The following is a 22,218-nucleotide window of genomic DNA, read 5'->3' as shown; positions in this document are numbered from 1 at the left end:
TGGGCCACAAGAGGAAGAAGTTCCAATTCAGGGGCCACATGAGGAAGCTCAGGATTTAGGGGCTGACGATGGGCCGCACATGGATGAGGTAGAGGGGCTGCATGATAAGGGTCCTACTCAACAAACTCAAGATGTGGACTTCGACAATTTCTTCCAGACCCAACATCAGCCCCCTTTTGAGGGTTTATTTGAGGACCAGAACAGGGAACTACCGCAAAGGCAAAGTGAAGACCAGCCACCGATGCCCACTGAAGAAGAGCTTCATCATTCACATGAATGGGTTGAAGTTGAAGATTGGGATGATGATCTAGATGAGTACATTGTGGATCCTGATTATGACATCTTGGATGGTGATGAAGATTTGACTACCGAGTTGAGGTCAAACGGTCAGTTGCCTGAAGAGAATGAAGAGAATGAAGAGAATGAACAGGATGAAGAGAACGAAGAGAATATTGGTGCTTCGCAGAACAGGGCTGGTGGGAGACCCAAAGGTAAAGCCCAATTTGAGTCTGGTGGTGTTGACAGAACAATTCACCAGGACACTGTGGGTGGTGATTCAGAGTACGTAGAGTCTGATGGTAATAGATCTATTTCAGATTCAGAAGAAGAGGGGGAGGATTTTAATGTGTTTGATGAAGACCACGACCATGAGGGTCCAACTTTCTCTATTGGGATGTTGTTCACTGACAGGGAGCAGTTTAAGAAGGCCTGCCGTGAGTGGGGGATACACCACAGGTACCAACTGCACTTCCCTGTAAATGAGATAACAAGGGTGAGGGCAAAGTGCTACTCAAAGAGCAAATGTAAGTTCTACGTGTTTGCCTCAAAGCTGCACCTCAAAGATCCCAATGACAACACATTCCGAGTGAAGACCCTTGATCTGCGCCATACATGTCCTAAAGTGAGCAAAAACTTCCACCTGACTAGTGCAGTCCTCGCCGACAAGTACTTAGAAGAATTTAGAAACGATCCTGAATATAAGTCTGAAGTGTTTGTGAAGAAGATTCAGACGGACCTAAAACAATCAATAAGCATTCAGCAGGCAAGAAGAGCAAGAAGGGCAGCATTGGACAAATTGGAGGGTGATGAAGACCGGCAATATGAGAAGCTGTATGACTATAAGAGGGAGGTTTTGAGAACCAACCCAGGCAGCACGGTGGAGTTTAAAGAAGCAAGGGGGAAGTTCCAGGGAATGTATGTATGTTTTGATGGGTTGAAGCAGGCCTTCGTGAATGGGATGAGACAGATTGTCTGTCTGGATGGGTGCTGGTTGAAGGGTAAATACGGGGGTCAACTTCTTTCTGCAACAGGGATTGATCCAAACGACTGTATGTACCCCTTAGCATATGCCTGGGTTAAAACGGAGAACACGGAGACCTGGATGTGGTTTATTGGGCTACTATCAGTTGATCTGCACCTTACGAATGCCGCTGTTTTCATGTCCGATAAACAAAAGGTACAATCCTATCTTGATTAATGTGCTGTATTAGATTTTTTACATTAAGATCAGGGTCCTTTGGTGAATAATGTACAAACTATAGGGTGTGTTATTGATTGCATGGGTGATTATATTTCGTGCGCTTGTGCAGGGTTTGTTGAATGCTGTGAAGGAGTTGTTCCCATATTCAGAGCATCGATTTTGCTGGAGGCATTTGTGGGCCAATTTCAGGAGCACATTTCACACGCAACACATGAAGCCCTTCATCTGGAACATTGGAACAGCAACATACAAAGCAGCCATGGATAGAGCAATGAAAGCTCTGGAAGACAAACATGACGCTGGCTACAAATGGATCAAAGAGAGGGACAGGAAACACTGGTGTAGAGCGCTGTTCAAAGAGGAAGTTAAGTGTGATATCCTCCTAAACAACCTGGCTGAAGCATTCAACAAGTACATACTTGCTGCAAGAGAGAAGCCAGTGTTGACAATGTTCGAAATGATAAGGACGCAGCTTATGAAGAGGATTAATGACAAGCAGAAGTTTGGGGGAAACATGGAGGGTGAGCTGTGCCCAAAGATCAGAAAGAAGCTTGCTAAAATCATTGATTATGGTTGGAAGTTCACCGCAGATCCTGGTGGTAGCCCTCAGTGGCAGGTAGAGGGCCCAGGGGGCCAGTTCGTGGTTGATTTGGCTAACAGAACATGCACATGTCGAAGGTGGCAGCTTAGTGGAATCCCATGTTCGCACGCTACACCATGCATATATGGAAATAATCAACGGCCTGAAGAGTTTGTGGATGATTGCTACAGTGTAGCTACGTATCAGAGGGTATACAGCTATGTAATCAACCCTATGAATGGGCCAGACATGTGGGAAACAGACCCTGAGCCGGCTAATATCATACTCCCACCATCCCCAGTACATAAGAAGAAGAGGGGCAGAATACCAACGGCCAGGAAAAAAGAGGCGGAGGAACTAGAGAAACAAAGGGTTGAAAAAGCCAAGGAAGCCGCTGGAGGTAGGGAAAAGTTGCCAAGGAAAGGAAATATGAGAATGACGTGCAGTTTATGTGGTCAATATGGACACAATAAGAGGGGTTGCCTAAAGAGGAGTGGGGGTCAGTCAACTCATGAGGTTGGTGGTCCGTCAGCTGAAAGAGTGCCTGGTGGTCAGTCTGTTGAAAGAGAGCCTGGTGGTCAGTCTGCTGAACGAGAACCTGTGCTTCATGACTCTCCAGTCACCCTCCGCTGGATGATGGATGTAAGTGAATGTGTGGTTTTGTTGTTTTTAGTTTTTTGGTTTATTATTCCTTTAATTTTATTTTGGGTCTGTGTCTTTCCATGGCAGGGTACAAGTCAAGTCGTTCATAGGTCACCGAGTAGACGTGACACCTTTCCATTTGTGGATCAAGCAGTTCCGGCGGAACCTCCGCTTGCTGACCAAGGCCAACCAGACCAGAACCACCCAGGTGATGCAGAAGAGAATGCCTTCAACAGCCAACGGAGCAGTGTTGACGATGGAGCTCCGTCCCAACCTATCCCGACGCAAGCTGAAAAAGGAAAAGGGAAGCGGAGAGCTAAAGATGTTCCCTCTAGATACATGAACATCCTGAGGAAGAGATCCAAAAAAACGTAGTGCTGGAACATGGATTAGTGGTAGTTATTTTGCTAATTATTATTGTGGTGCACATAGGCAGAATTTTGAACCATGCTTTTGATTGTTTTGAGCCACAATGTTGTGGTTGTTTTAGGAATGGAATGTTATGAAACTTAGGAATGTTATGTAATTAATTCTTGAATCAGTGTACAGATATGAAAATTCTTAATATAAAAGTACTCTACTAAAGACTTCAGAATCGAAATTAACACCAGAAAAGTTGAGTTACATAATAAAACGATCAATAAGACAAGTTTCACAAATGATTTATAAGCCTTCAGTTCCCCTATTATTTTCTCTAATCCGAGCAGCTGTGAGTTCATTCTTCAATTCTCTAATCTCCATCTGCAGTCCCCTATTTGCAGCATACAAGTCTGTTAGCTCCAGCTCCATCCCCTCAATTTTGTTAGCAGCTTTAAGAAGCTCGTCCTCCACTTCAATTGCATCAATTATACTTGCTCTGTCAATCAAATGCTTCAGCTCGAATACATCTCCTCTGAGCTTTTCCCCTTCTTTCTGTAGCTCTCCATTTGATCTCTTCATAGTATACAACATGTGCTTCAGGTGAGGAGCATATTCCTCGTCATACCACATGAAGAAGGGGCATCGATTCACCCGCATCTATACACAACAGTTGGCTTTAGAAAATGCCATATAAAAAATACAAACACATTGAATAAAACCCTAATATCCAAATGACTCAAATCAGAAACCCCAAAATTACCGTTTTACAAACCCTAATATCCAAATGACCCAAATCAGAAACCCAAAAAATTGTCGTTTTACACAAGAAGAAGAATTTCATACAACTAACCTTAGCATTTGGACATCGAAAGAATCGCCTCCCAGGATGCTTTTCAGTCCAACACACCATGACCTTCGCCTCCAATCCGCATTTGCATTTAGGAACATTGCACACAGGGAATCCATCTACATAATCCTCTTCTGAAAATCCTTCGGCCATAATTAGGAGATCGACACAAGAAAGAACCCTAAAATCGACACAAATGGAAAGGTGTCACGTCTATAACAGTTTATAACAGTTTATGTTTGTCTATTGTTTTTTAGCAACGATAAGGTCAACATTTTACATAATCACCTAAGGTACTTATCCTATGTTTTAAATATCGTCCACGGTACTCATTCTTTTATTTCAGGATCAACCATGGTACTTCAACTTTTAATGAACTATCACTTAAAGTACTTAATCTTGATAATTAAAACAATAAAGGTTCGTTGGTAATTAAAAAAGGGACATCTGTCACACCTGACAACGAAAAGCAAATCTGAACCCTGCATAAATGAAGGTGCAACACATTATTCAACTGAACACTCAACCCCTTTCTGAAAACCCTCGTCTCATTTTTTTTCTTACCAGCCTTCCCATAGATCTCCACTCCCAAGACACAACGACAATGGAAGGACAAGCTAAACAAGTTGTGTGCGACTTTGGAATTCCATGCCGTATGCAGATTTCCTCCACCGAACGAAATCCAGGACGGAGATTTTACGGCTGTTCGAAGAGAAATGTAAGTATTTTAGATTTTACGGCATTTCGAAGAAAAATGTAAGTATTTTTTTAAAACTTAATCTTCATTTGTTGCCATTTAACTGTCGTTTGACCTACACTACACAGAATCAATGCGATTTTTTTGCGTGGGTGGATAACGACATGGCCTATCAGATGACGATGGTCAGGAATTTGAAAAGTGAGGTTAATGGCATGACTGAAGAACGCAACAAAGCTCTACTGGAACTAGTTCATGCCCATACTCAGGTGGCGGCTAAAACTGACGAACTGGAGCAACTTAATGAGGCCTTCGAGGGATTGAAGGAGTCCATTGAGATGTACCACGAAGAAAATGTGCTTATGATCCAGGATAGTGGTCTGCAACTTATGGAGATAAACACTCTGAAGAAACACGTCAAGCTGATGGAAGTCAAGTGCTCAGACATGGAGAGGAAAAACAAGATCATGAGGCTTGGTTTTTTTGTGGCATTTACAATTGCCGGTTGCAGTTTATCCGTTGCTTGTTTGAAGAAAAAATGATGCATTTTCTATTAAGTGACAATGGCTTGTGTTTGTGCAGTGTTGTTAGTAAACTGCGTTCCAATAATTTTTTGTATTATCTTAAACTCATTTAATTTGCTTGTTGGGAAAACTTTGTGTGATTCAAAAATTTAAATTACAGTACTGTCGTTGATTACATAATTTAAGTGCAGGTGCTGTCTTTCATAATTAAATATAAGTTCAGGTGCTGTCTTTCATAATTGGTCGAAATGTCAAGGGCTATATTAGACTTCACAGAGAAATAAACCGCCAAAAAAATGAAAACTTAATGGCAAAGATTAGCAATGGGTTTTCCAAGAAACCCTTTCATTACACCCGTTCCATCAGTTGTATTGTTCCAATGCAGCCTCTTCGTTAACCACAACCACTAACACAAAGGGCATGTAAAGAAATTGAAGAGTCATGATGGTAACTTATTTAAATAGGCAACCACAGCAACTGATTCAACCATTTCAGATTACACAAATTGTTCTTATTCTCAAAAAAACCAGAAGATGTCCGATAATATTGTTGTGTCTTCACTTAATATGGAACTCATGGATTGCCCAATATGCTGTGAACCCTTAACAACTCCAATTATTCAGGTTTTTACCCATTTATTTATCTTTACCGTTTACTGTTATTTATTTCTGTAATTGTATTGTTTAATAATTGTATTTTTTTCTGTAACTAAATTTAGTGTGAAAATGGGCATGCAACATGCAACTCATGCTCGGAGAAGACTCAGAAGTGCCATTCTTGCACCCTGCCTATCAGAAGAATGAGGAACCGGATTCTTGAAGATGTTGCTGACTCTTTGAGAGTTTGTTGCTCGTTCAAGAATTATGGATGCCCAGCAACTGTGAGGTACCCCGAAAAGAGCAACCACGAAAAGTTCTGTTCTTTCATAGAGTGCTCATGCCCCATTGAAGTTTGCAATGTTAAGGGAACCTCTGAAATGATTTATGCTCACTGTAAAGTGATGCATAAAGATTTTGTGAAGCCGTTTGTTTTTGGTCGTAAATTCCCTGTTTCTGTTCGGCTGAATGATAATTTCTTTATTCTCCAAGAGGAAAACACAGACATTGTGTTTGTTCTGAACAACACAACGTGTTCTTATGGGAATATTCTTACAATCTGTTGTCTTGCACCGTCACAAGCTGGATGCTGCCCCTATGAAATTGAAGTGAATGCCAACTCAAGTCACAAGTTTCACAGTACTACCCAGAACATTCAAGGCACCGGCAATTACTATCGTTCTTTTTCAGGGTTCCTTCTTGATAGTGACCACGAATTTTTTGCTGACGGTATGATCAAGATGGAGTTTTGTGTTTATCGCGCACCGGAGCTTGCTTAAGAGGATGACCTGTTTATGTAGTCTTGTTTATGTATTTTTTGGTTAATTTTGGTGAAGATGGATATTTTTGTTCTTGTTTTTGTTCTTGTTCAGGGTTAATTTTGGTGAAGATGGATGTTAATGTAATTTTTTTCTAAACGTTCTGAAATGTTTGAATATTTAATGAAGTCAATTATTAATCTTACTTTTATGCTTGTTTATATGTCTTTACGAATTATATTTTACATGTTCTGTAAGTAGTGTAAGTAATGTATGTTCTATATGTTTTATGTATATTTTTTTGTCCAGCGTAACAAATATCAGGGTCCACTACTCAATCCATTTTAAAAAGTCAGGGACCTTATGTGAACAAAAGTATAAGAATGAAAGACAGTGGTCATGCATGAACCATACGTATTTCATTTCTCTAAAAATAAATTTATAAAATTTCCAACATATAAGTGTCTTTGAATAAAATAACAACATATCAGGAAATAATAAACAATGCTAAATTATGAAATAGCACATATAAAAAACATATAAGTGTTTTAAAATAAAATAACAACAATATCCGGAAATACAAAACAACGCTACATTTATTTGTTCTTTCGTTTTTATTTGTTCTTCTGTTTTTTGCTGCACCCTTCTTCTGGACCTTCAGCCACATCAGATGGGCCTTCAGCAGCAGCAATCTCCACTTCCAAGGCTTCTACTTGGCCCTCATCTTCAGTGCCGTACCACTCTAGCAACAATAATTCATCACCTGGACCTTCTTCAACTCCCGCGGCATCTTCAACTGCCTCCACTGGACCATCTTCAACTGGCTCAAATGGACCATCTTCTTCAATTTCTTTCAATTCTAACTTGGGTCCACTCTCAGGCACCAAATTATGCACATCATCAGAGGTTAAATATCGAACGTAGACATCAACCACACCTTCTTTTAGTGCAGCCCTTGCCATCTCCTCAACATCTCTATCATGTTCAAGAGGTTTTATCCCTCGATGATAGTCCAACTCTGGCTGCCTCCAATAATACATAACCAGCCCCTTCACTCCAATTTTTTTGGCCCACAAATCAAGCCTATTCAGTGACAGTTGGGAAATGTCAAAACATCTTGCACACACGTCGCCCCACAAATAACCACCTTCTCCAAATTCTCCATCATAGTGCAGAACAATTTCCAGGATCTGAGAATCCACTTCCACAGTACGGGCTGTTCAAACAAACAATATGGAGACATTCATTCACAGACATTATGCAAAACAAATCAACAAATTTTACAACCAACTTGAGAATAACTCCCCCCAAAAAACATACCCATAAACCTAAAAATTTACAATAAACCTAAAATCACAATTTCAAGTACCCAAAAACACATACCCAAAAACCAACAAAATTACCCTAAACACTAAAATTAAAATTCGAACCTGGCCGTTTCTTCCCTTTCGTCTCATCACTGCCGAAGAAGATCTTTTCTTTTCCCATTATCTTCTTAGCCTGTTTTACCATATAAAGATATCAATACCAAAAAAGTGTGCACATGACAGTAACTTTACAAAAATTGATCAACCATTTTTTTTCATACCCGGATTTGTTCTTCCTCGAAATGCAACGCAGGCGAACTACAGAACGAGAGAAAATGAAGAGCAACCAAACGACGATGACAAACGTCTAGGTCAGAGGAGATGGGAAATAGAAAAAGACTGATTTCAAAAACAAATATAATGAAGAAGAAAGAGTATGTCAGAAAGAAGATGAAAGAGAGAGAAAATTTACCGAGCGGTTAATTTTTTTTTTGATTTTAAAATTTGAAAAGTCAACCGACATGTCAGAGGGAGGGACTGTTGCAACTGACAGTGGACAGGTCACGTGGGTCGACAGGTGGCGAGGAAAACGCATGCAAACGATTAAATCGTTGGCGGCGCCGCGATTTTGTGTTTTTTTTTTCAGAAGGGCCGTGAATGGCGCCGCCATAAAGGTCAGGGGGTTTAGTGAAGCTTTTGAAAGGTGAGGGGGTTTAGGGAAGCTTAGTGCAAAGGTCGAGGACCGTCCATGATTATTAGCCCAAAAATGTCACTAAACTATACCTTTTGTTACGACGAGATGCCACTCATATAAAACACACCGTTTTGACACTAAAACGCACCGTTTTTGCTTATGTGGCAATCCGGAATTACAAATAGGAATATAACTCAGTGACCTTTTTGTAACTCGCGATAAGTTTAGTGACTTTTTTGTAACAAAATTTGACCGAATCTGCCGTAGTGACCTCCCGTTGTAATAAAAGGTATAACTCAGTGACCTTTTTGTAACAAAATGAAGTTTAGTACCCTTTCTGTAATAACAGATAAGTTCAGTGATCTAGGGTGTTTAATATCCCAAAAATGTAAAACAAGTGAAGTGAGGAATATAATACTACTCCATTTTGTTTGTCAAGTATACATAGCATCTCCATTGCATGTTCTATTCTTTTATATTATTTTTAGTACAAAATAAGATAAAATATTATATATAGTATATATTATTAAATTTCACTTCATTACAAAATGCTAAATGAATAATTTTATAGGTTATTATCATTAATGATGGCAAATCTGTAAATAATTTGAATATAATAAAATTTGGCAATGCTAAATTTTCTAATAAATTTGGTAAAATTTTTAGCATATGCCAAGTTTAGCATATGAAATAAAAGTGCAATGGTGTATTTTTTATGCTAAATGTTAAATTATAGCATTATGAGGCATTTTTGACAGTAGAGTGAAGATGCTCTTACATGGCTTAATTGAATATAATTAAGATTCATTACGTAAAGGTCTAAAAAAATTCAAATTTTTACTGCTTGTGACAATTTTAAATAGAATTTTTAATTTTTAGAATAATGTCCTAATTTTAATATTCTGTTGTAATTTTTATTTTTATTTTTCAATCAACTTAATTTTTTCAATTTTTCAATACTTCAAAACAATATTTTTTTAGCTTTATTTGGCCTTTCTAATCATTTTTAGTTTAAAACTCTTTTTTTGCTTGAACAAATAAAAAATTAGAGAATTTAAAATTAAATTTTAATATTATTTTTGATTTTTTAATATTAGAAATTAAATTTTGAAATTTTGAAAATTATTTTTTGCTAATTACGGAGTTATTTTATAAAATCAACTAAAAATTAAAATAATTATATTGATTAGAAGAAATTGGTTAGAACTGTAACGAAATAATGAAATCGGAATATTATTATAAAAATTAAGTGTTTTGGTTAAAATTATAACAAAGTGCAAAATTTTGAATTTGTTTTGCTATTAATATTTACGGGAAAATCTAACCTAGACCTGAAAAATTTAATATAAATTCCTTTTACTTTTTATAATTTTCTCTCTTTTGTCATGTTTTTTTGTTTAGAAATGAGAAAAATGATAATGTGTTTCGTTTATCTCTATGTTATTAATTTGTAATAACCAAATACAGTCTTAATTAGTAGAGGATGTTGGTGCCGAGTTAACAAAACGAGGTTCAAAGTTGGGATCCAGAACCTATATCTAGCCGCTATACGCCCCCCCCCCCCCCCCCCCCCCCCCCCCCCTCATTTTAGACCCTCTACTAGTTTCGTTCATTGTTCATTTCTATGCTTTCCATTTTATTTCAAGTTAGTCCCTCCATGAGCTCAATGACTAAGATAAAAATACCAATATTTAAAAACACTGTAATTATTATTGCTCGTTGTTCGCTGGCCTGAGCATTAGCTGATGAAAAGTAACAACATACAATCGCATCAGATAGTTATTCGAACAACATAGAAAGTTATTGCATAAATTGATACTGGAGCGTGTTTTAATTAACTAGATCCTATTAATTATAATGCATCTTCGCTTGTCCGAGTCTTTGTACATACCAATTTTTGTCAAAGATGTCATTTTTAACGGTCCGTCAATAGGACTGTACAACAATCAAGCTGCTCATGAACAACTCAACGGTTCGTAGTTTATTTTCATATAAACTATTCTTTTAATGTGTTAATACTACTTAGTGTTGATAAAAAAAACACCTATGTTCGTTTATTTCGCGGTTCATGTCCGTTCATTTAACTGTTGCACGAGTCAAAGTCATGTTTTTTCATTGAGCTGCTAAACTAACAAGCTCCTTTGTTTCGCATCTGAACAAACAAATACGAGCTAAACACAAACTAAATATGAACACTATAAATTTTAAATGAACTGAACATGAACACTTTGTTCAAATAAAGATCCGAACATAAACACCTCAAAACTCGGCTCAGCTTAATTGATTTACAGTCTTACCTGTTAAGCATGTGCTTATCAAAATTAAGATATAAATTACGAAATTAGTATTTAAATTACGAAATGGTCATAATTGAAAAAAGAACTATAATGTACGAGGATTCACATTTAATTCTTTTTTCCATCTAAAAATGAGAAAAATACTTATTAAAATCAAGATATAAATTATGAAATGGTTATAATTGAAATAAATCAAAAGAAATTGTTTTTTTTTAAATAACGAATAATTGATTAAAATTGAAATGTACTTATCGAAAATTAACTAAAATTGGTGCTTTTGAAAATTGTAATTAGAATTGACCTTATCCAAATTGTTTTTGAGATTTTTAATATGCTTAAATGCACCAAAAATCACCAACTTTCGCGTGTTTTTGGTATTTAACATAATCCTTTAATTTTGACATATTTAACATGAACTTTCCAATTTTTTGCAATTAAGACCACATGTGTTTTCCTTTGAGAAATGGTGTCATTTTACATCCAAAATAGTGTCGTTTTACATTCAAAACGGTGTCGATGTCTTAAATTATAAAATTTTGAAAGTTTGTGTACTTTTTCGCCAAAATTAAAAGATTATGTTAAATACCAAAAACACGCGAAAGTTGATAATTTTTGGTGCATTTAAGCCTTTTTAATACATTAAGCCTAAATTATAAGAATGCAAAAATTTAAGAATTCATTATTATTAAAAATTTATTATTTTAGATCTCATATTTTAGATGTAAATTTTAAGATTCACTATTTTATATATTTGTTCAAACCGAACCAAAGTACTAGATTCAATATAAATTGATCTTACAATTATTTTCAAAATGCCTTAGTTAGTTACATTAAATTTATTTTTAGTACTATAATCAATTAGTAAATTCGATTTACTTTAAATTTATTATATGTTTATTTTTAATGTTTGAATCATTACTTTGTTAAAAAAAAACAGCTAATTTTTTTCTCATAAGAATAGTTCAAGTCGATGATTTTGATACGATGACTCCAAATTTTGATTCTTAATATCATCAATCCAAAGTGGAGTATGAGAAGATTGAAATTGACTTGTTTATTTTCGAGTCGATTTTTATGTTTTTATATCGAGTATTTCTCGAGTTTATCAAAAGCTCACGAGCTCAACGAGTTTAATCGAGTCTCTTACGATTTTCATTTATAAAAATATGGTTTTACCAAAACATGCACAACTTAAATTTACCAGCGGTTTATTAATGGTATATTAAAAATGAATCTATTGTAAGTTTTTTTACTAATAATTTACTACCAGTTTACTTAACAGTTTATTAATGGATTACTAAAAGTTTAATGAAAATAAATTTATTGGTAAATCATTGGTAAACCTCCAATATGATGAATTTGTCTCTTTTGGATCAAATGATCAACAAACGATTAGTAACCATTAGTTTACACATAATCCATTCATAATCAAATGAAAAATAGAAATAAAGGTCTACAACAACAACTAAAATTTATAACTATTACTAATATTAAACCGAAAAACAAATAAATTGAACAATTCACCATAGCTATAAACAAAAAACTGTTAATTAATATTTCATAAACTATTAAAATACCATAAGTAAACCATTCGTAAATCCAAGGGAGCGGCTACCCGGAATGTTTGAGAAAGTGGAGAATACCGCCGGATATAAGCCTTGTCTTTAACAATTAAAAAACATAAGAAGTATGAGCAAATAATGTATTTAGTTTTGTTTTCAAACACTCCACTAGCAAAACAACGGCCATTGTTTCACGCCCACACATCACTACCGACCGTTCCATCTCCACCACCCATAACCAGAAAACCACCAGCTTCCATCGGTTTCAATTCTCCGTTGATGCTGGTGTTAAGAACAAGACTCCGCCAAATCGAGATTGTTGAGCCCAACAACTGTTCTACCACCGATAGTGTATCCCCCGCCAACAGCACCGCCAATCCCAAGAAAAGCCTCAGCTCATGCTCTTTTGGTGTGTCGCGAAGCCATCAATGCCAGACCCAATAATTCTAGAAGTCGAAGAAGAAGAAAAGAGTTTGGTTGTGGGTGTTTGATTTGTATTTGTGAAAAATTAAAGCATAAAAATTAAAGAAAACTAAATTGTACCGTATTTTCGCAAATACGAAAGTAGCACCGTATAAGTGAGAATAAATTGGGTTTTTATCGTATTCTGTCTAATTTTCTCAAAACTTAATGACAAATCGGCTCTAGAGGGATGGGCCTGGATGGTCCATTAACTTCAATTTAAAATTGTAATTTAAAATTACAATTTTAAATTTGTAATTTTAAATTTTTGGAAGAAGTCTTTGAAGAAAAGAACTTGCTTATTGAAGTATGTTTTACAAAGAAGTTAGCATTTTGGAGTGTTTTCATAAATTTCTCTTAACTTTTTTTATGAGAAGATAGTATTTTCTAATTATTTTTCAAAAGATAAATACGGTATAATTTGTTCTAGGAAAAATTAAGAGAATACCTAATTAGAAAAAATATTAGCATTTTATAACCTTTATTTGTTGACTTTATTTTTGTATCCTTGCGTGTCATTGAATTACTTTTTTACTTTGTCTATTTTGTTTTTATACCTAAACTTTACTCTACATGTTTTCTTTTATAACAAATATCTACTTCTCCAAAAAACCTCCAGCTCATTATTTCCTTTCAAGATCTTAATTCATAAACAATTCCAAAAAATTGTTTTTTAAAATATTTTTTCAGATCAATAAATTATTGTATTTTTATCAAATTGTAAACAAGTTATTCAAATTTAGATTCAAACTTCTTTAAAAACTGCAAAATTTACAAAGAATCGATAAGGAATTGTTAAATCGAATTAGTTTACAACTTTATTATGTTTATTATTTTTTAATGATCATAACTTTTTCCAAAACGAAAGAACACTATAAACTATTAATTTATTTTCTCTACTTAAAAATTTATTAAAAAAAGTTTCAAAAGTTTTTGTAAAAAACAGTTTCAAGCCGTTTACAAAGTTTTCGAACAATATAAAATGGTTTCAAACCGTTTACAAAGGTCTCAAACAGTAAACAGTTTCTAAAAAACACTTTCAAACAGTCTAAAAAATAACAGTTTCAAACAGTATAAAACAATTTTAAACCGTTTACAAAGGTCTCAAACAGTCTAAAACAGAATCTAAAAAACACTTTCAAAAAGTCTAAAAAATAACAGTTTCAAACAGTTTTAAACAGTTAAAAAAACAACAGTTTCAAACAGTTTTAAACAGTTAAAAAAACAGTTTCAAACCGTTTACAAAGGTTTCGAACATTATAAAACAGTTTCAAACCGTTTACAAATATCTCAAACAGTCTAGAACAGTTTCTAAAAAACACTTTCAAACAGTCTAAAAATAACAGTTTCAAATAGCATAAAACAGTTTCAAACCGTTTACAAAGGTTTCGAACAGTATAAAACAGTTTCGAAAAAACAGTTTCAAATGATTTTTAAAATTAATTAAAAACGTTTGAAAACCAGGTCAAAACATCATTAATGAAGAAAATGACAATTTTTTCAAAAAAATTAAAAATAATTCCAAAAAACGATACTATAATAATTTAAAACAACATAGAAATAAAGAAAAAGAAGTTTCTCATCTAGCACCCATTATATTATCTCTTAAACTCATCCACAGTTAGCAAAAAGAAAAAGACGAAGAAAAAAAAAGAAAAAAGTTGCAGAAAAAAGGCATAGAAGAAGAAGAAGGAGGAGGAGGAGGAAAGAGAAAAAGAAGAGAGAAAAAGTTGCAGAGATAAAGAGAAGAGAAAGATGAAAAAGAAGAAGAAGGAGGAGGAGGAAGAGAGAGAAAAAAAGAGGTGAGAGAAAAAAAGGAAAAATGAAATATGCATTTGCTTAAAAGAAGGAGAGTAAAAATGTATATAAGTTATTTTGCTAATGAGGGTACAACTAAAAATAATAGAAATATAAAGTAAAAAAGTAAATTTTTAAAATTGAGGTATTGAGAACAAATTTATAATCTATAACAAATATGAAAGTGTATTCGCGGGAGGAATACTTCCATTCACGGACAAAAATACACTCCACATATTTTATACAAGTTGATATTCCTAATTTTTACATATAAGAATATTTTTGGTTAACAAATAAAAACATGACATTCCTAATCCATAAAGGAAACATATTAAAAATAATTATCGTAATAGCTACCATTATGTATTAAATTCCTAATCCTAAAAGGAATTGTGCAATAACTATCATTATGTGTTAAATTCCTAATCCTAAAAGGAATTGCACAGATATATCACTATATATAAAAGAATATGACAAATTTCATTAACATTAAATAATCATATTATAATATTTGAGTTAAAGCTTTGGTATTTTTGATATTTATTAGTTATTTACTATGAAAATAATATTAATTTGCTTCAATCATATTATCATTTTTTGATAACAGCAATATCAAAAATTAAATTTATTGCTTAATTCTAACTTTTTAACATTTCCAATAAAAAAATTAAAATTTTATAAAATAATTAAACAAAAACAAATAAAAAACAAAAGTTTAATAAAATTTAAATAATAATATATTATTGAAAAAAAATACAATTATATTTTAAATAACGGGTCATATAGATATCGTTAACGTGCGTAGCACGTGGCCAAAAAAACTAGGGAAATTGCAGAAAATACTCTGTTTTCTAAAAATATTTGTAAAAATACTCCGTTTTTGAAAATTTATTTTTTTATCTTTTTTCCGAAATTTTATTTTTTTACTCTGAAATTTTGTAAAAATACTCTGTAAATTGTTTGAAACTGTATTTAAATCTGTTTTTTAGAAACCGTTTGAAACTCTATTTGAAACTGTTTTTAAGAACGGTTTCAAATTATTTTTTTAATAAACCGTTATAAACCGTTTGAAACCCTATTATAAACTGTTATGGAAACGGTTTATAAAACAGTTTCAAATTGTATTTTTTTTAAACCGTTTGAAACTCTATTTGAAACTGTATGCGAAAAGTTTTATAAAACGGTTTCAAATTGTGTTTTTTGAAACTGTTTGCAACTGTTTGAAACTGCGGAGTAAAAAAATAAATATTTAAATTTTTTAGGTACGTTTGCAAACTTTCAGTTTATGAGTTAAATTTTGCAAATATTTTTAGTTTTTTAGGTATTTTGCTAAACTACCCAAAAAAACTAGTAAGTTTAAAAAGGGAGTCTTTTGTGCAAATTACTCTTTGTTCTATTTATTTGAGTTTGGACTGAGATCAGGTAAAATGGGCCTAAGCCCCACCCACAAGAACCCTCTAAATTTTGAGCGGGAAAAACATTTGATAAGTTTATTCGTTTTCTTTCATTTTAAAATTTAATATTTTCTGTTTGGTAGCCGAGAAAGAGCAGTAGCAAATTGATCCTGTTTGTAGCCTAGTAAGATGTCAAAATTCGACTACCCTAGACTATCCAAACCACAAATAATCTCAATTTTAGCAGAATCAGAAATTGCAGCTGTCACTGAGAATGATCTCAAAAACCCTAAGATGGAAATTGTATCGGATCTTTATACCCGACTTCTTATCCACCTCGATCTTCTCAATGAGTAGCCAAATTTCAATTTTTTAGATTTTCATTTTGTTGTCAAACAGCAATTTCAAACTTCATTTTTCTTTATTTTTGTGGTTTTTGTTGTTTGATTGAAATTTTGGTGTTGTGTTTTGTTTTTATGCAGAGACGATCAAGGGCAAGTGGAATTTGCTGCATTAGAGCAGCTAGAGAATCCGGATCATCATACGGATTCCGTTCGGGTAATGACATTGTTTGTTAGGATAAAAGAGATGACTAGTTTGGTGCGTTGCCCTCTAAAGTTTACTCTTAAAGATCTTTTGAGGCCTGAAGGAGATAGGCTTGAATTGTATCTTAGTGCAATTCTCAATTTTTGTCTTCACAAGTATGTCCTTTTTCTGCTTTATGCCTTGTTTTAATCAATTATGTATTAGAGTCGAATTTGTAGTAGCAGCTACAGGATTTCCGAACACAAGAAATGTTTATTTAACATCGTAAACATCATCATTGATTAAATAGAGTTGGATTGGATTGACTTCGTGCATGTTTAGAATTTCAAATGAGAATTAATTAGAGAACTGATTTAATAATTTGGGATATTTTTCGGAGCTTTTACAGGATAAAAGGTTGCAGTTTTTGCTTTTAAATGGATGTCATTTATCTGCTTTGGTTGAGTAGTCGTCTCTTTTTGTTCTATATGTGTTTGAGGACAAGAGAGATTTGATTTTAATGAGACTTCAGATTTTTAATTAAATGATTGTCGAACTAAGAAGAGTACTAAATTACTGAATGAAATTTTGCAGGTATAGAGGTTTACGTTTGCATTTAAGTATTGTCTTTTGAAGTTGATTTGATTACTTTCTTATTGATGATTTATAATCCATCTGTTTAATTTCCATGTTAGAGACACAAAGATGAATGTACTGAGACCATTAGGGGAGGAACTGACACTTCTTGATGAGCAGAGAAAAGAATGGGAGGATAAGATTTCACAGGTAAGTAAAATAAGAAGAAATTTCTGATATCATGAAGTGGATTGAGTATTGGTCCCTGATGAGTGTTTCCTTTTGTAGTTGAATGTGGAAATTGCTGAACATAATGCAGCGAGAGAGATAGACTTGCCACAGGTTCAAGAATTGGATGCCAAAGTTAAAGAGTTGCGTCAGACTGTCTCGGAACTCAACAATCATCAGAGCTCACTGAGAGCTGTTTCCCGGAAGTTGAAAGAGAAAGCTGCAGAATTGGATAGAGAGGTAAAGACTTTGATTTTTGACAGTTAGCTCACTAATATCGGTTCAAATAAATTATAAAAGGACTATGAAAATAGTGCTCTGTCTTTCCCAATGAAACTGCTTTTGGTGTCTGTTATTCAATATTCCATTTACATTTTTTATTGTCTTTAGACTTCAATGAAGTGAGAAGTTGTAGAAGTAAGTTTCCTGTGGGCTTGATCTTAAATACACATCCTTATACTCTTGGAAGCTGTTAATTACAAATGAAAATAGTATGTGATATTTTTCTAGTATCAGTTATATTCTACAATTTCCTAATGTAGTGGATAGCTCTTAAAAATGCTTTTCATTTCTTAACATTATGGATCTCTCTGAACTCTGAAATTCATCCTTTCTTATATTTTACTCATGTGGCACTTTTGCTCATTCAATTTGGTTATAATTTGCTTCTGGACTTGTTATCAATTGGGTTCTTCATGTTTGGTGGTCTATAATTTCATATTTGGAGGTTTTATTGCAACATCCTTGTGTTAGTTTTATTGTTGCTTCTTTAATATCTTGTTTTAATGTTGTGTTGTCCGTAGCTTCTTTAACATGCAAATTTGAGGCTTCTTCCTGGCACCTACTATTAGTTTTCCTTATGTTTTCCCTTTTATCTCCCGTGTAGCTGGACTTTTTTTGGCCCTCTTTAGAATAATGAGGCCCAAGTGATAATGCTATAATTTATTTTTCCAATCTCAAGAAAACCATGTTTAGATTCATCTTCCAATTAGATATTCAAAAATGTTTAAGCGACAAACAATTCAAGTATTTCAATATTTATTTTATCTTTATTAACTCATCACTGCTGCTATTGTTGAAATAATTCTATTTTGCTTTTGCAGATTTCAAAAGCTGAATTTGATCTGGTCCAAAGTGTTCAAGAAAATGCAAACTTGCGATCCAAAATTGTTCAGTCGCCTGATAAATTGCAGGTACCTTTCTTCATCCTATGGTCTATTTAGGAAATATTGATATAGCAATGACACTATGCCATTTAAATACACATGCTAACTAAATTTTTACTGACATGGATGGTATAAATCACATTGTACCTTGGTGATTTTGTTGTGATGTTATAGTTATGCATGATCCAAATAATATTTATGGATTTGGGTACACGGTACACTTAAGACATCAGGGGGAGTTTAGCATTGAGTTCTAGAAAAGCTCTTTAAAAAAATCCACATTTTTTAGTTTTAAAATATTCTGTTTAAGAAAATAAGGTAAATAGACACTTGTTTGAAAATCTGGTTTGGAGAAACAATTTTTATTTTTTTTTAAAATATTAAATGATTAACTGAAAATAAAATATAAAAGCAGTGGTCTGACTCCTTGCAATGGTACATTCTTTGTGTTGGCAATTCTCTTTCACCGTAATTGGAGATTATTGTCAAGTAGTTTATCCCTTAGACCACTTGAATTTCCGGATAATGTGACTTGAGGGTGTTGAGACGAATGAAGTATTGAGCATGTTCAGTAGTGCAAAAAGAATATTCTTGTAGTTGCGATCATGAGAGGAAGTATAACAAAAATACTTCAATGGGAAACCTTTTTTTTTTTCCTTTTCTTTTTTCATGCTTAAGAAGGCTGAAGATCAATTAGGCTGAAACAGTATGTGTGTTTCCTTGCCTTGAAACACTCTAATTACTGGCAATTCTTCTGGTTATCCAATAACCAAGTAAACACTTAGGCGTAAACTGGTGAGCTCTATGTTGGTGAAATATCTTTAGCTGTTCAGCTTGATTTTAGCATTCTTGTTCTGTAGATTTCTCGTGTGAGATTTAAGTCAATTTTACAAATTTTTCGCTGTTATATAGTTCTCACACTTCAGTTTTTCCTTCTGCTTTCTTTTCTTGCTTGCAAATAATTTTTCCTTTCTGTACCGAAAGAGGGCTCTGGAAGAGAAGAAATTAGTTCGTGAAGAGGTGAAGAATGCTGAAAGATTAGCAATGCAGTCGTTTCAGGAGAAGTCCGCCATTCTTGAAGTTTATACCAAGGTACGTTGTTATAACATGTTTTCTTCACCTTTCACAGTCATCTATTTGCTGGCTGGCTGGTTTAACAAAAAATGTGGGATGCCATATTTCTAAATTTTTCATTAGGCGTGGAAGTTCCATATATTGACAAATAGAATGTTGGTCTTGAACTGCTATCAATATTTTGAGATTCTCATCATAAACTAGTCTTACTTTTTAATACATATTGGCGTTGTATTGACCCAATTTATTTTGGATAGTATGGTGCATTTATATATCTTGCAAGCTATTTGTTGTACTACAAGCTCATTTGTTAGGTGATGTTGCATTGTGGTCTGTGATGTATTTTAAGATTGGACATACTAAAGACTCATGCACATGTTTCTCAAGGTCTTATGAAATTGAAATTAATTTTGCCATTTTCAATCAGGTCGGAGCTTATAGAATTGAAAGGTTAACCAAATTTTAGTTCTCCGTGAACTTCTCATAATCATAAGAGTTGAAGTATGACCTGAGACTGAAATGTACAGTTAATTGGAGTTTAGTTGGGAAGATAAATAAGCTGAATGTTTCTTTTATGTCCTATTTCTCAGACTCTCACAAAAATGACAAAGCACTTCAATCAGATGCAGGAAATACAGGAACAGGTCAGACAAGTTCTCTCTCAAATGCATAAACATTTTCTTTGATTGCCTATGATTTCTCTATGGTTTAGTAAAGGTTACCATGGTGATCAAAATATACTATCCTCCTGCACATTGATGTAGTTCTTTTGTTGAACTGGCTTTTGATTTGCTCTATCTCTATGTAATGTTTTTGCCAAATCTACGTAATTCATAATGCTTCCGACAATAGGTAAACTCTGCAAAATCCATTGAAAAAGATCACAAGGAGCTAAAAGCAAAGCTGAGTAATGACAGCATGTTGGACAAGAAACTGGATGCCGTATTGGCTGACCGACAAGCAAAAGGTAGTCTGTCATGCAACTTACTTGGGCTGTTGCAGTTTTTATCTGGATGAACACCTAGGAGCATTGATCATGTCTCTCCTTTTCTCAGCTCGACAGTTAGATGAGTCAAGAATGGCGTTAGAGAAAGAAAGAGATTCAAAGTGTGAGGATGCTACCAAGGAATTTAATAACGTTAAGTCAGAAGTGGAATCTAGGAGGGGTGATCTGGAGGCAAGGCAAAGGAAGGTTGAAGCTGTATTATCTGAGGTAATATACCATTTCTTTTCAGTTTTATGCTAATTGATCCATACAGTTATGAAGTTGTTTAACATTTAATCTGATCTTGTTCAATTTTAAAAGGTTGATGCCATTACTCAAAAAACAAACTCGGTAAAAGAATCTGGAGCTGCTAAAGTGCAAGAATTAGTTGGTAAAGGCGAAGAGATTGTGGAACAGGTGTATATCTAAGTTTAGATCATTTATAGTTCTGGACATACATTTATAACTTAATATGGATCCCCTGCTTTAATTGATTCGAAAAACTATGGTAGACAGTTGCATTTTCTCCCCAACTAAGTATATACATGAATTAGTATTTATCTTTGTAAAAGGAAAGTCATTAAGCAGGATTAGTTTTTCTTGTCTGACTTGTTTAATTTGTGTTTGATTGGTTGCAGTTTGAAAAGTACAGGAACTCTATGGGGCTGGCGCTGCAAAGTGGTGGCAGTCAGGATTCAGGAAGTATTTAGTAAAGTTATGTGAGTTTCCTTCATAATAAGTCTAGTTAGGTTGATTCAATAGTTGTCGAGACTTGAGAATTTAACTTGTTAACTAAGTCTAGCTGCTGAGACCTGAGAATTTACCATTTGTGTAGAAGCTCATATTTAGGTTAATTTAATAGTTTCATGTATAAAAAATACCCCAACATGATAGGTTGCTTCAACAGCCTATCGTAATTTACAGTGAAGAGCAATTACATGGTGATTGTTGAGATTCATATAGAAGAATGATTTGAATTCTGGCTTATGCTTGGTCAATTCCACTTGTGGGTTAGCTTAAGGCAAATTTGTGCAGAGTTCTATGAGAATGTATTTCTTACTTTCTTGTGTTATAAGAAACCATAGGGGTAAACTCCCTTAAGTTTGAAGTTTCTTCCTTATTTAATCAATCTCAACTAGCTCAATTTATTGACATAAAATTATATCTAGTCTATTTATTAGTAGGCAAAAATAAATTATAAATCTAATTTGTTACTACTATTATTTGATAAATTTGATTAATTACTTCTTTAAAATAATATTGTTTACGCTAAACTATTTTTTCAATCCAAATTTTTACTTCTTTTTTTTATCAATTATAATCAAACTTTTTAATTTTTACAATTATATTCCAAACCAAAAGGTCTTTTACAATAATGTCCATTTAGAATTTTGAAATTTCTTGTAATAACATTTAAAATTATTGAACTTTTTTTTTCTATAACATGAATCAAATTTATCACTTTCTTAAATAGAAAAATTGACCCCTAAATATTTTGAACTTTTTTCCCCATAACCTGAATCAAATTTGAAGTCTCCAGTTCAAATCTCCAATTAAAGTCTACAAAGAAAAAAATGATAAATTATTTCTTATTCTTGTTTATCTTATTGAAAAAGCTCTCCCCATATTATTATATTGTTTGGGAAGTTGTTAGATCTTAAAGTTTA

The 22,218-nt window shown here is 33.7% G+C and overlaps 6 protein-coding genes across 8 annotated transcripts; 4 read left to right on the top strand and 2 right to left on the bottom strand.

Annotated features, from left to right (window-relative positions):
• The first annotated feature begins 78 nt into the window (after window positions 1-78).
• Window positions 79-3,110, top strand: LOC126661535 (uncharacterized). The gene is made up of 3 exons (XM_056104079.1): window positions 79-1,456; window positions 1,590-2,702; window positions 2,790-3,110. Exons 1-3 carry the CDS (start codon window positions 80-82, stop codon window positions 3,075-3,077), a joined length of 2,778 nt encoding a protein of 925 aa, XP_055960054.1. The 5' UTR covers window position 79; the 3' UTR covers window positions 3,078-3,110.
• Window positions 3,111-3,365: 255 nt separating this feature from the next.
• Window positions 3,366-4,214, bottom strand: LOC126661534 (uncharacterized protein At4g04775-like). The gene is made up of 2 exons (XM_050355385.1): window positions 3,913-4,214; window positions 3,366-3,719 (listed from the first exon to the last, which is right to left on the bottom strand). The coding sequence occupies exons 1-2, from the start codon at window positions 4,060-4,062 to the stop codon at window positions 3,366-3,368; spliced, it is 504 nt and encodes a 167-aa protein (XP_050211342.1). The 5' UTR covers window positions 4,063-4,214.
• A 341-nt stretch (window positions 4,215-4,555) lies between these two features.
• LOC126659605 (uncharacterized) lies at window positions 4,556-5,631 on the top strand. Of its 2 annotated transcripts, none has more exons than XM_050352908.2 (2): window positions 4,556-4,627; window positions 4,735-5,631. In XM_050352908.2, the coding sequence occupies exons 1-2, from the start codon at window positions 4,565-4,567 to the stop codon at window positions 5,146-5,148; spliced, it is 477 nt and encodes a 158-aa protein (XP_050208865.1). In that variant the 5' UTR covers window positions 4,556-4,564; the 3' UTR covers window positions 5,149-5,631. The 2 variants fall into 2 exon arrangements, with proteins under 2 accessions (XP_050208865.1, XP_055960055.1); XM_056104080.1 differs by having other exon boundaries at window positions 4,559-4,627; window positions 4,783-5,631.
• LOC126659603 (E3 ubiquitin-protein ligase SINA-like 10) lies at window positions 5,625-6,677 on the top strand. Its single transcript, XM_050352906.2, has 2 exons — window positions 5,625-5,753; window positions 5,849-6,677. Exons 1-2 carry the CDS (start codon window positions 5,664-5,666, stop codon window positions 6,503-6,505), a joined length of 747 nt encoding a protein of 248 aa, XP_050208863.2. The 5' UTR covers window positions 5,625-5,663; the 3' UTR covers window positions 6,506-6,677.
• A 294-nt stretch (window positions 6,678-6,971) lies between these two features.
• LOC126661096 (uncharacterized) lies at window positions 6,972-8,548 on the bottom strand. Its single transcript, XM_050354875.1, has 3 exons — window positions 8,073-8,548; window positions 7,915-7,984; window positions 6,972-7,700 (listed from the first exon to the last, which is right to left on the bottom strand). The coding sequence occupies exons 2-3, from the start codon at window positions 7,970-7,972 to the stop codon at window positions 7,099-7,101; spliced, it is 660 nt and encodes a 219-aa protein (XP_050210832.1). The 5' UTR covers window positions 7,973-7,984; window positions 8,073-8,548; the 3' UTR covers window positions 6,972-7,098.
• A 7,566-nt stretch (window positions 8,549-16,114) lies between these two features.
• On the top strand, window positions 16,115-21,659 carry LOC126659522 (kinetochore protein NUF2 homolog). 2 transcript variants are annotated; one of them, XM_050352813.2, is made up of 11 exons: window positions 16,115-16,350; window positions 16,480-16,698; window positions 17,218-17,308; window positions 17,387-17,566; window positions 18,430-18,519; window positions 19,477-19,584; window positions 20,157-20,210; window positions 20,419-20,533; window positions 20,622-20,779; window positions 20,873-20,968; window positions 21,190-21,659. In XM_050352813.2, the coding sequence occupies exons 1-11, from the start codon at window positions 16,187-16,189 to the stop codon at window positions 21,259-21,261; spliced, it is 1,347 nt and encodes a 448-aa protein (XP_050208770.1). In that variant the 5' UTR covers window positions 16,115-16,186; the 3' UTR covers window positions 21,262-21,659. The 2 variants fall into 2 exon arrangements, with proteins under 2 accessions (XP_050208770.1, XP_050208771.1); XM_050352814.1 differs by having other exon boundaries at window positions 16,163-16,181.
• The last annotated feature ends 559 nt before the right edge of the window (window positions 21,660-22,218 follow it).

Source organism: Mercurialis annua, linkage group LG8 (assembly GCF_937616625.2).
Source record: "Mercurialis annua linkage group LG8, ddMerAnnu1.2, whole genome shotgun sequence".
Classification (NCBI taxonomy): domain Eukaryota; kingdom Viridiplantae; phylum Streptophyta; class Magnoliopsida; order Malpighiales; family Euphorbiaceae; genus Mercurialis; species Mercurialis annua.
This window is presented reverse-complemented; position numbering and strand designations above follow the sequence as displayed.

Coding starts and splice junctions, on each gene's coding strand:
- LOC126661534 (XM_050355385.1), bottom strand. CDS start 4,062: ATGGCCGAAGGATTTTCAGAAGAGGATTATGTAGATGGATTCCCTGTG. Junction 3,720..3,912: donor TTCGATGTCCAAATGCTAAG/GTTAGTTGTATG, acceptor TGTTGTGTATAG/ATGCGGGTGAATCGATGCCC.
- LOC126659522 (XM_050352813.2), top strand. CDS start 16,187: ATGTCAAAATTCGACTACCCTAGACTATCCAAACCACAAATAATCTCA. Junction 20,211..20,418: donor TGCAGGAAATACAGGAACAG/GTCAGACAAGTT, acceptor TTCCGACAATAG/GTAAACTCTGCAAAATCCAT. Junction 20,780..20,872: donor TTGAAGCTGTATTATCTGAG/GTAATATACCAT, acceptor CAATTTTAAAAG/GTTGATGCCATTACTCAAAA.
- LOC126661535 (XM_056104079.1), top strand. CDS start 80: ATGGATGAGGTAGAGGGGCTGCATGATAAGGGTCCTACTCAACAAACT. Junction 1,457..1,589: donor TCATGTCCGATAAACAAAAG/GTACAATCCTAT, acceptor GCGCTTGTGCAG/GGTTTGTTGAATGCTGTGAA. Junction 2,703..2,789: donor CCCTCCGCTGGATGATGGAT/GTAAGTGAATGT, acceptor TTTCCATGGCAG/GGTACAAGTCAAGTCGTTCA.
- LOC126659605 (XM_050352908.2), top strand. CDS start 4,565: ATGCAGATTTCCTCCACCGAACGAAATCCAGGACGGAGATTTTACGGC. Junction 4,628..4,734: donor ACGGCTGTTCGAAGAGAAAT/GTAAGTATTTTA, acceptor TACACTACACAG/AATCAATGCGATTTTTTTGC.
- LOC126659603 (XM_050352906.2), top strand. CDS start 5,664: ATGTCCGATAATATTGTTGTGTCTTCACTTAATATGGAACTCATGGAT. Junction 5,754..5,848: donor TAACAACTCCAATTATTCAG/GTTTTTACCCAT, acceptor AACTAAATTTAG/TGTGAAAATGGGCATGCAAC.
- LOC126661096 (XM_050354875.1), bottom strand. CDS start 7,972: ATGGGAAAAGAAAAGATCTTCTTCGGCAGTGATGAGACGAAAGGGAAG. Junction 7,701..7,914: donor GAAAGGGAAGAAACGGCCAG/GTTCGAATTTTA, acceptor TTGTTTGAACAG/CCCGTACTGTGGAAGTGGAT.